The sequence below is a fragment of the Pogoniulus pusillus genome, chromosome 5 (assembly GCF_015220805.1).
Source record: "Pogoniulus pusillus isolate bPogPus1 chromosome 5, bPogPus1.pri, whole genome shotgun sequence".
NCBI lineage: Eukaryota > Metazoa > Chordata > Aves > Piciformes > Lybiidae > Pogoniulus > Pogoniulus pusillus.
This window is the reverse complement of record NC_087268.1, coordinates 12,663,571-12,674,542: the sequence shown is the minus strand read 5'-3', so window position 1 is coordinate 12,674,542 and position 10,972 is coordinate 12,663,571. Positions and strand designations below refer to the sequence as shown.

General features: G+C 47.7%; 2 protein-coding genes across 2 annotated transcripts; both read right to left on the bottom strand.

Annotated features, from left to right (window-relative positions):
* Positions 1-566: 566 nt before the first annotated feature.
* TAF13 (TATA-box binding protein associated factor 13) lies at positions 567-4,139 on the bottom strand. Its single transcript, XM_064143245.1, has 4 exons — positions 3,832-4,139; positions 3,563-3,641; positions 2,330-2,427; positions 567-1,371 (listed from the first exon to the last, which is right to left on the bottom strand). Exons 1-4 carry the CDS (start codon positions 3,856-3,858, stop codon positions 1,201-1,203), a joined length of 375 nt encoding a protein of 124 aa, XP_063999315.1. The 5' UTR covers positions 3,859-4,139; the 3' UTR covers positions 567-1,200.
* A 1,986-nt stretch (positions 4,140-6,125) lies between these two features.
* On the bottom strand, positions 6,126-9,937 carry GTPBP8 (GTP binding protein 8 (putative)). Its single transcript, XM_064143244.1, has 7 exons — positions 9,564-9,937; positions 9,381-9,479; positions 8,657-8,787; positions 8,229-8,328; positions 7,756-7,874; positions 7,195-7,323; positions 6,126-6,556 (listed from the first exon to the last, which is right to left on the bottom strand). The coding sequence occupies exons 1-6, from the start codon at positions 9,849-9,851 to the stop codon at positions 7,239-7,241; spliced, it is 822 nt and encodes a 273-aa protein (XP_063999314.1). The 5' UTR covers positions 9,852-9,937; the 3' UTR covers positions 6,126-6,556; positions 7,195-7,238.
* Positions 9,938-10,972: the final 1,035 nt, after the last annotated feature.

The window sequence follows — 10,972 nt, the reverse complement described above, 5'->3', positions numbered from 1 at the left end:
CTAGCCTTGTCCAGGGGCAGTAGTGACTTTTGAGTTACCTTCACTGTATCCCTTCTCTAGTTTTAAACGTTAACCACATGTTAAATCCTCCTGCCAAATCCACAGTGCAAATAGTTACCATTCATGGCAGAAGGCTGCAGCTGATTACTTGCTGCTGCTTTGGGGAGAAAACTTGCTGCCACTTTCCAGAGCAGCAGTCCTTCTGCACTGCTTGTAGAGCAGGCAGCCTTGACTTGACAGTTGTTAGTTTAGCATTTGCTCTTCTTGCCCTGAAGCAAGTAATCAACTGAACCTACTGTCTCTGAGCTGCTTCAGAAATGGAGGAGAGCACAGCCTGTGGACTGCAGCAGTAAATTCCTGACTGGTGAACAAATTTCTTACTGAAATCTTTTTAATACAAGTGCAACTTCTGCCTGCTTGACACTGTAAGGAACAGCTACTCCAAACTACATTAATGAGACAATGTTACAGGCATTTGAGTTAATGCTTTTTACCAGGCTTTTGCTTTAACTAAGTCTCAAGATCAGGTCCTCCAGGAAACAAGAAGAAAAAAAATTGTTTCAGGATGAGGAACAGGAATCTGCTTTATTGTAGAATGGCTGTATGTGCAAGTAAAGTTGGAACACATTGGCTTCACAAGGGTAGAAAACTAAAGAGCTGTGCCCATTGGGACACCAGAAAAAGTAACATTCCTAGCCAAGGAAGTGCCAAAACTTGTGTACTGAGCACCTTCTGTGAATTAATGTAAGTTTAATTACAAGGAGTGGGCACAACTTTGAATAAAACATTTTAAGAGCCCATAGAGAACAAAGAGCAGAATTTCTACAGGAGTTTGGGCTTGAAGATTTTGTCCAGTTAACTAAGATCCATTTTCTAGGTTTCCTGTCACAGGAACAGTTGATGGTAATTATTAGCCCTCTAGATAGCTGATTTGACACAGTCCTACTCCAAACAGACTTCCTGCAATTACAAGAATGTTTAGAGCTCTTATTTCATGAAGTGGTGCAAGACCCACTTCAGTATACCACATAGAGTTGCATAGTATTCAGCTGCTGGAATACTCATCAGAAAAGGCTGGGAGTGAAGGCAAACATTCCAGCAGTGACCTCTGTCTTGAATAACCCCTCCAAAGAAAACATATGATGTTCCCCTGGGACAGCAGGTGCCCGAATAATGCCCCAGGGCAGCTTGTGCACAGAATCAAGAACCATAGTTTGCTTCATCAAACGCCTTCCTGGCTCGTTTCAGTTCTTCGTTCATAGTTAGGAGGTCTTTAACTCTGGCAAACTTCCGGGGGTCCTTGCGTATTAGAAAGACGATGTCCTCCACCTGAACACGACCCTGCCGCCCAATTGACATGGCCTTGTGTGTCTGTTAGAGAGGAAAGTCAGATAGATTCATTCCCCCCTTTTAATATCTTAATTCCACTTAATTTCCTGTCATTTTATAATTAAACAACTGCAGGATCTGGGCACCGTCATCCCAGAAACAACAGAACTTCCCAGTAAACCATGGACTTACTGTCACTGCTGTCCCCAGCTGCCTGATCACCCCCAGCACCTACTACTATATACACTTAGCAGTTACGGCACCAAAACTAAAACCAGACTGCATGTAAGGCACCCTGCCTGCAGAGTGCGTGAAGATGAACAGCATCAGGCAGAACTTGAAACCAGTGTGAGTTACCCTGCCTTGGCAGGGGGGTTGGACTTGATGGTCTCTACGTGTCCCTTCCACCCTTTAAGGTTCTGTGCTTCTGTAACTGTATCACAGGACAGTACAGATGAGAGAAGGCAAGACCAACCTTCCAGAAGAAAAAGGATCCATAAACAGTAGGACTAACTTTCTTTTTTTTTAAATAAATTGCCCAAACTTTCAAACAGGATTCAAACATCTGGAGAGTGATGGCTCCAGGCCTCAGAAGCTTATATTTTCTTTTGCAGTGCAGAGCTGTGTTGCCACCCAAAGACATTTCCATAAACACATCAAGGGAAAAGTAAATAGGCTTTTCAAAGCTGAGCTTTGTCTTTTGTCAGCTGCACATGCTGTGATGCTGCGGTCAACTCTAAAGCCAGCTGCATATTCCCCTCCCTACAATACCAAACTAACTGCCACTGGAGAACTTCATACAGTGTTCTAAGTCTACGTGGAGAATGAAGCATGGATTTTGCCTTAAGTCTTGGAAGCACAGAGTGAACTGAGCTTTTCCTACAACCATCAGAGCTTTGGGCCTGGGATAATGCAGTATTTCAACAACAGGTATGAACCTTCAGAAGACTTAGAAGTTTTAGTGAGCGTGTTTTGACCATGCTGTCCAGAATCAACTTACCATTTCTGTGATAAACTCTATTACCAGGTCCTCAAGAATGTCCACTGATTCTGTGTAAGGGTTCTGGTCATCCCCAAATCCATACATCATGCATCTTACTGCAGAAAGAAACATTTGGTGTGAGGTTTCCTTCATCTATTCAGTGTTGTCTGCAGCACACACCTGTTACAACTTACTAGTCTACACGTTCACCTATCAGGATGGTTCTCTTAGAATCACAGAATGGTACGGGTTGGAAAGGACCTCTGGAGATCGACTCAAACTCCCCCTGCTAAAGCAGGATTACCAAAGTCAGGTTGCATAGGTGGGTTTTGAAAGTCTACAGAGACTCCACAACCTTTCTGGGCAGCCTGGTCCAGTACTCTGGCAATGTCACAGCAAAGAAGTTTTTCTTCATGCTGAGGTGGAACTTCCTGTGTTCTAGTTTGTGTCAGTTGTCCCTCATTCTATCACTGGGCAGCAGTGAAAAGAGACAGGCCCCTTCTTGACACCCACCCTTAAGATACATGTGAACATTAATAAGATTCCCTCTGAGTCTTCTCCAGGCTAAACAGCCTCAGGTCTCTCAGCCTTTCCTTATAAGACAGATAGATGTTCCAGTCCCTTAACCAACCCTGTAGCCCTCTGTTGAACTCCAGTGTTTCCCTGACCCTCCTGAACTGGGAAGGTCAGAGCTGGACACAAAACTCCAGATGCAGTCTCACTAGGGCAGAACAGATTCCTTGTCTGTTGTCAAAGACGATTCTTCAGAACAGACACAGGAAGCAAGCAGCAGAGAGCCTGCAAAAGCCCAGTGCTGTACTTACAGAAAAGCCTGTCTAATGACAGACACTTCAAATGTGCACTGAGCCCACCGAGTACTTAACACTGACTGTGTGACTGACCTTCGGCGCAGTTAGGTTAAGAGAATGCACTGGCAGTAATTTTGGGGAGTCTTCGAGGCAGCTTTCTGCTCTTTCAGCCAGGGCATGCAATAAAAGCCGCTCTTTCACTAAGGAAAACGGAGTTTTGGAATTCCACAGCTGCCTCCTCGGAGTTTTGGCTGTGTTCGGGGGAAGGACATCACCCTGAAAAGCTGCGGGGAGCCCTGCGGCGAGTGCCCCTGCGGCGAGTGCCCCTGCAGCGAGTGTACCTGCGGCGAGTGCCCCTGCAGCGAGTGCCCCTGCAGCGAGTGCCCCTGCGGCGAGTGCCCCCGCCGCGGCGCGCAGGACTTCCCAGCCCAACTGGACTCACGTTCTTTGGAGAAGAGCCTCTTCCTCCGGCCCTGCCCGCCATCCAGGCCGCCGCCACCCTCTTCCGCGTCTTCTTCAAACTACACGGACAGAGCGGAGGAGAGGCTGCCGTCAGGGCCGCGCAGAAGGCAGACCCGTCCCCATTTCCCCTTCCCAGCCGCAGGTCGGAGCGAAGCCAGCGCCGCCGGCAGCTCCTCCGCGGCAAACAAGGACTGCCCGGCCGCAGATGGGACACGGACTGAAGGATCCTGACCTATCCCCGTCACTCACCGGCACGTCTTCTTCTTCATCAGCCATGGCCACCCAAGCTCGCCGGCTGCTTCCGGACGCTGCGGAAGACCTTCCGGTTGCTCGGCACGGCGGAGGCCGCCGGGCGGTGGCACGGTGCAGGGCGGGGCTTGGGCCGGCTCCGTGCCGGCAGTTCTGCCTTGCGGCGGCTCCGTCGCTGCTTCCGCTTTGCGGCGCGCCCGGCGCAGCTCTCCCGCTCAGAGCGGCAGCGGCCTTGGGCCCTTGCCGTGCCGCGTTCACGGTCGCTGGGCACTTTGCGGAGCGAAGCCGGGAACGCGCAGGTTTCCCTGAGGAACCGGCTGCTCAGCCTCGGCCAGGCGGGGAGCGGTCGGTGCTGTGCGTGATCGTGGCCGCTAAAGTTCAGGGCTGACCGCAGTCACTGCTGGAGTCAGGAGGGTTCTAATAGAGTGCGTTTTCGTCAGGAGAGTGAAGTCTGATTCTCTTTTGTAGGTCTACTCCTCGGTTCTTGTTTCAGTTCCCTGCCGGCAGTCACCACTGCTAGCTGTGTGCCTCCCGGCCTTTGCTTTACGAACGGTTTGATGCGCTGAAAGAAACAAGAGGATAAGGCTGGGTACTGCTCTGCTCTGGATGCTCCCTCTGCCCTCCCAGCCCTCGGTGGTGTAGACTGTAGAGGCTCTTGGGGGGGAACCTGACCACGTCCCTACACCTTGGGGTTGGGTTGTACAGGAACTTGCCTTGCCCTGAAGGGGTAGTTCGGAGATTTCAAGGAGAGGAGTATGAAATGATCCAGAATATGGATTGCTTACCTTGATTCAGTCACTATCAGTAGTCCCCTGTGTAACTTTGGGGTTGTGAGAAATACATGTTTGATCCGATCAATTCGTGGCGAGAGGCCACAGACAGGGAGGAAGGGGGGGTTTGAATGGAGCTGCACTCCTCCTTGCACCACCATCGCAAAGGTATGCAATAGGCTTAAATAATTAGAAACTAGAAAGGTTGGTGGAGGAGGGAAGCAGGTGCAAGAGACAGCCTTTGTGCATGAGCAAACCAAGGAAGAGTCATACCAAGGACACTACTAGTTTGGAGTTCATGGAAAGGACGCTTGAGGAAGACCCCTTACTTCATCACTGAAGACCACCAGAGGGACCACCGGATAAAAAGAGACATGCATGGAAGAGACACCTCCCATTCTTAGAACTGATAAGGAAAACTCACCCTTTCCTTAGAGTTAGCAATGAATATGTAATAGAATAGGATATAAAGAGGGAAAACTGAAGACAAAAGGGGTGCGTTAGGGCAGAGCGGAGCCTCCCTGCGCACCCAGGCCTGTACATTGCTTGATTCCTGCAACTCTATTAAAGCCTTATTTTGCATGAATGCAAGTGTATGCCTGTTATTTATGACAGGGTGACTCTGATTGTGTGCCTAGCCTGTTCTCCTGCTTAAAACAGGGTCAGTCATGAGGTCAGAAAAGTGTTTTTTTTCCCAGTCTCTGGCCCTGTGGCTGCCCAGGGCTGTTCCTTCCCTTGAGCCAGACTTGCACTTACCCTTGTTAAATTTTGTAACGTTGTCAGTCCTTTCCTTCAGCTCTCCCATCGCACTCTAAATGGCAGCTCTGCCCTTGACCACGTTCCCCCTAGTGCCACATGCACACTTGGCAGGAATGCACCTCCTCCTCCAGACCGCTCACTGTTATGGGGGGGGAATTAATTAATGTGAGATGACATTTTCCTTAATTTTGGTATTCAGAACTCTCATCCACCCCCGACCACTAATTTTTAATAATAATTAGTTCTTCACATGGTCATGGAAATGTTTTACAGGGAATAAGAATAACTTGCAAAAACATATAAACATTAATTGGATTGGAAGAGAAGGTTCTTGTGGCCAAACACCGCTTGCGGTCCATATACTAGATGGACTCAAGGTGCCCCTGTCTGCTTACGGCAGAAGGCAATGGTGAATTAGAAGAGGCTATGAGGCTATAAATATTTAGTCACAAAATTATTATTCCTGACTCAACTTCAGACAGTACCCAAACGCTTTCAGGGAATGCTGTCTTGTTGGCTGCTGAGACTTTGTTCTTCCCAAGCTTCTGGGGAAAGGCGGCAGGCAATTTCTGTCCTGGTCCTCTGGACGATCTGTGTTTCCAGGACTTCTCATCTTGGCAGAAGACTTTCAGGTGTAGGCAGGATATCTTGTACCTCAGAGTGATTCATGGAAGTCCTGCCCTTTCTCTAGGTTTCAACTCTTAGTGATAGTAACTGTCAACTGTGTATGCACGTCTGGCAACACTAAGACATGGCAAGACTGAGTGCAAGTTTGACATAGCCATTTAATAGCTTTGGTCTAAATTCTCCTAATACAAACTCCTCCTACTGATGGCAGTCTTCTTTTTCCCCTCCCAATTCTTTTGAGCCACCTTCCTGTGCTCTTTTCTGCTGTGGGACACACTTCTGTCTGCTTCAGTGCCCCTGAAAAGTATTGGGACATTGGCATTGTGCTTCAGCTGTCACAGCAGAACGGATGGAGATAACGGACAATGTGGTGTCTCATAGAGTTCATGCAAAGGCACCTGCAAACTTCATACTAGATTTAAAACAGAAGGTAGATGCAGCAGGACTGATTATGATAAAGTGCAGAAGGAGAGAGTTCCTCTTAGTGTCAGTAATTTATTCCACTCTGTTTCACGCCAACAGATATCAAAAAGCAGATCCCATTACAGATGTGTCTCTTCTTCATCCGCCTGGAAGAAGGACAGCTCAATGTATGCAAGTGAGGTGTGCTATCACACCACACCTGCTGAAGGCACAGGAGTTACAAAAGTACAGTAAACACAAGTCCTCAACACACCTTCAGAGACAACATCTCGCCTATTTCCACTCTACATCACCTTAGAGCAGGCAGGTTGTGCACAAGCTAGTTTTTAGCCCTCATCACATAAGCTGAGAAAATTAAACTTCTGTGTGTTGATTCGATTGGGCAAGTCCAGTCTGATTAACATTAGGGCTATAGTTTTCTAAACAAAATGGCTTTTTATTAACCAGATGATTATCCTAATTATAGCAGAGCTTAGGCATGCAGTGGTAGTTTTTTGAACATTTAGGAGGGAGAGAAAATGCTCTATTAAAACAGCTTCTCTTTGAAGTTACTCTGCTTAGTTCTCTTTAACACATTCAGGTTTTATAGAAGTTTATAACATTCAGGCTTTATAGAAGTTTCATAACAACCTGGATTCATTCATAATGCAAGCTTCCTGATCTGACAAATTTATAAAACAAAAAGCTTAGCTTGACAAATATTAATTTATTCAAGTTTCTCCAAAAGTAAATGATAATACCTTGAGTTATTTACAACAAAAATACAGATTGCTGGGTTTGGTACCTTTTGTTCTGGATGAGCTGAGCAGATCAAGGAGCAAGTTTTTTTCATGTGGCTTCTGCAGTAGGTAGGTTTCCAGTAACATGAGCTACAAAACACCTCAACAAGTGAACCCCTGAAAACTCCAAAGAACTGTGGAAAGAAAGGTGTGTCTGTTCAGTGCCAGATGCTGCTGTGGCTTGTACCACAGCACAGCTACAGGCTACATTAAAAGTACATCTCCTGCAGCTTGGTACCACCCTGGTAAATCAAGTGCTTCAAGCTACATAATTGAACAAGTCCAGCTTGCTCCAACCAGAATGGCAAAGCCCACAAGCATGCAGCACAGGGACCTGCTGCCTCTCTCAGAGAGAGGCCAAAGAGAGAGCAGCCTTCAAAACGGAACTCCACATACTTGCAGAAAAGAGGGAAGAGCAAAATGGGCATTTTCCCACCAGCAACCCACCCTACATCCCTAGGACACAAAGAAGTGTCACCTCTAGAGCAGACAGGCCTCTTCTGGGTAGTTTGCCCAGCTGAATTCATCACCTGAAGGGTAAGAGCAGCAATGGAAAAGAGCTTTACCTGACCAGGAATAACTGAGGAAAACATCCATGACTTTTCTCCTTGACATAGTCCTGGATCTCCAATACATTCTTTAACAACACTCCCTTGGAAGCTCGGTCAATTTTTGTTAACACCATCTGCATGGATTCAGAAAGGGAGGATTAAAAGAGGAAAAGATTATACTATCCTGGCACCACTTTAAGAGTCCTGGACTTTCTTACAGGCCAGGCCAGAAGCTCTGGGTCTTATCTAAGAGAACAAAATGTACACCAAACATTTCTATTAGCTGCATAAGGAGTGGACATTTTCAGGCTACTCAAGATGAGCACTGAAAAAGTACTGTCAATGTAATAAATCAAGCAAAACCCCCTTAAATCCCACTTGCCCCCCTCAACATATTTTAGGCCTATTTTACTAACAAGAAGGATGTGTTACAGCTTAGGCAGGACATCAGTAGCTTCTAACTAAAATATGAACAAAGCATTACATACCACATAAGGAATCCCAAACTCTTCCAGCATCTCTACTGCAATATGATCTGTTTTCTGGAGTCCTACTACACCATCAATTAACAGAAAAGTCCTCTTCAAGCTGCCCAAAATACAAGCAACAGAAATCACTACCGTTATTTCACGCTTGCTCTGCTACTTGCTCTTGCTCTGCAAGAACAAGCAACGTGGGATCTGGGGATAGGAAAAACCAAGAGAAGTCATGCATGGAGCTGAACAGCAGCAGGGAGCAGCATCTCCACCTTTTCTGCTGCTTTGATCTGTCTAATCATAACTGAGTGAGGAAATTACTTCAGGAGTAATCAATACTACTGCTGAAGTAGCTACCTCTTCTACATTTGTTCACCTATTTGCATGGCATTGTATATCTGGCTTTTATTGCTTTGAGGAGGTGCAGTCGAACCCCTTACTTGTGTCGTTCCTGCAGATAGGCTTCCACCATCTCTGTGAAGTCTTTTGGGGCACGGTAACCATATCCTGGCATATCCACCAGAGTGAAGTACTTCCCTACTTTGAAGAAGTTAATCTTCTTGGTGTGGCCCTGAAGTAAGGCAAAAAAAAACAAAACAAAACAGGCAGTGGACTAGAAGATGCCATCTCTGTACCATACCTTGCCTCACCCCCACCTCCAGATAACTCAAAAACCGCTACTCTTGCTTTAAGCTGTCTAGCCTCCTCCTCTTGTGGCAACGCTATGTAGCTTTATGCTTCAAATAGACTAAAAACGCCTTCATGGTTCTCTGTGCTTGGTTCCTCCCAAGGGGCTTTACATCCTATCTGTTCAGCTCCTACAACTCTACCTGGCACATGCACCAGTCTTAGCTGAACAGCTAATCTGGACTCTTTACACCTTTTCTTTTGCTAGAAAGGGCTTTACATCCTATCTGTTCAGCTCCTACAACTCTACCTGGCACATGCACCAGTCTTAGCTGAACAGCTAATCTGGACTCTTTACACCTTTTCTTTTGCTAGAACATGGCCTGTGCCAGCCTTGTGCTGGTGGCCAATGTGGCTGGCGTGGTCTGTTGCTGCCTTAAGTTACCAAAAAGCTTGTTTTCTACTGCCTTTTCCAAAGCTTTCTTCTGTGCTGGCATCAGCTTCTGACCGAGAAAGTATGTTAAAAGCATCACTTACGGGAGTTTTTGACACTCTGACCTCCACTTCTGGGGACAGTGAAAACAAGGCTCGGATTAAGGATGATTTCCCTACATTGCTTCGGCCGATAAAGCACACCTGTGGCAGGAGAGGCAGAGAGCATTGCTACACTTGTCCACCTTGCTACACACAACGTGTCGGAGCAGCGGGGCTGACCCTGACCTCAGGCAGGTTCGGCGGCGGGGCGTGGTCCATGCGGACGGCGGAGCTCACATAATCGATGGTGTGCCCGCGGTCGGATCTGAAGAGCCTCTCGGCGCGGTGCAGGGCGTCCAGGCCGGGCTGGAAGAGGCGGAACAGCTCTGTGTCCACGCCGGGAGCCAGGTAGCGCGCCAGCTTCTGCAGCGGGAACACGATGCCGGTACGGCGGCTCTGCTCCAGCCGCAGCACCTCGGACAGGGCGGACAGCGACGGCAGCGACCGCGCCGCCACGCTGCCGCGCAGCAACATTGGCAGCAGCAGCAGCAATGGCAGCAAGAGCAGCAGCCGCAGCGTCCCCGCCGGACGCAGCGCAGGCAGGGCTCGGCCCCGGAAGGAAAGCGGCGGCACCGGGGCGGGGCCCGGCGCTGCGCCCCTGACTGCCCCCGGGCGGCACCACTGGAAAGAGACCGCATCTCTCTTGCCATCCACCTTCAGATATTTATAAACATTAATGAGATTCCCTCTCAGTCTTCTCCAGACTACACAGCCCCATAAGCTTCTTCTCAAAGTTATGACCAGTGAAAGCAGTTACTGGAAAGAGTGAGGCTAAAGATACCAACCTGGGGGAAACAGCCTGTATTCCACTTCAGTCCTGTCAATGAAATCCTCTTCAAACCTGCTTCGTTTCAGAGGAAAACAGAGCTCAGATGCGGGTAGCTCAAGGCAGACCACAACCACTGCCTGCTAGGGGCATACTTAGAGAAGAACTTCCAAATAAATCTACAAATGACATTTATTTGTTTCCAAAGCAGATTGAAACCTATGGAGCGGGCAGTGGTGCAAACAGAGGTGGGGTTGTTTGTTTGTTTGTTTGTTTGGGGTTGTTTGGTTTTGTTTGGTTTTGTTGTTGTTGTTGTTGGGTTGGTTGGTTTTATTTTTATTTCATGGTAGTAATGCAGCAGCCTAATTTGGTTGAACTCTCTGGTGAATCCAGACACAGAAGAGTGACCATGGCCAGAGGTGATGCTCGTAACCACTCCAGCAGGCAGATTTCCTTATTCCTATGCCAGAGTGTGATGTGTGAAACAGAGAAAGTGGTCTCAAGTATTCCTGCCTCAGTGTTCCACAGCTTATTGCTGGCAGCAGATTTGCCTGCTTGAAATTACCCAGCATAAGTTACTCTTACCAGGCACAAGTCCTCCAGCACATTACCCCAGGATAACTGGACAGAGATAGGAGGGAAAGTGGGAGAGAAAGCAGCTGTGCCATTTCACAGTGCATCTGCAGGTGTGATGACATGGACAGACATGCCCAGCATCCTAGCCACTAATTAAGTCTCCCTTTTGAATGTGACAGTATCAACATAGGCAACAGGAACAAATTCAAATTGTACAGGACCCTCTGAATACTTTTAGCAAAGGGCTGGATAA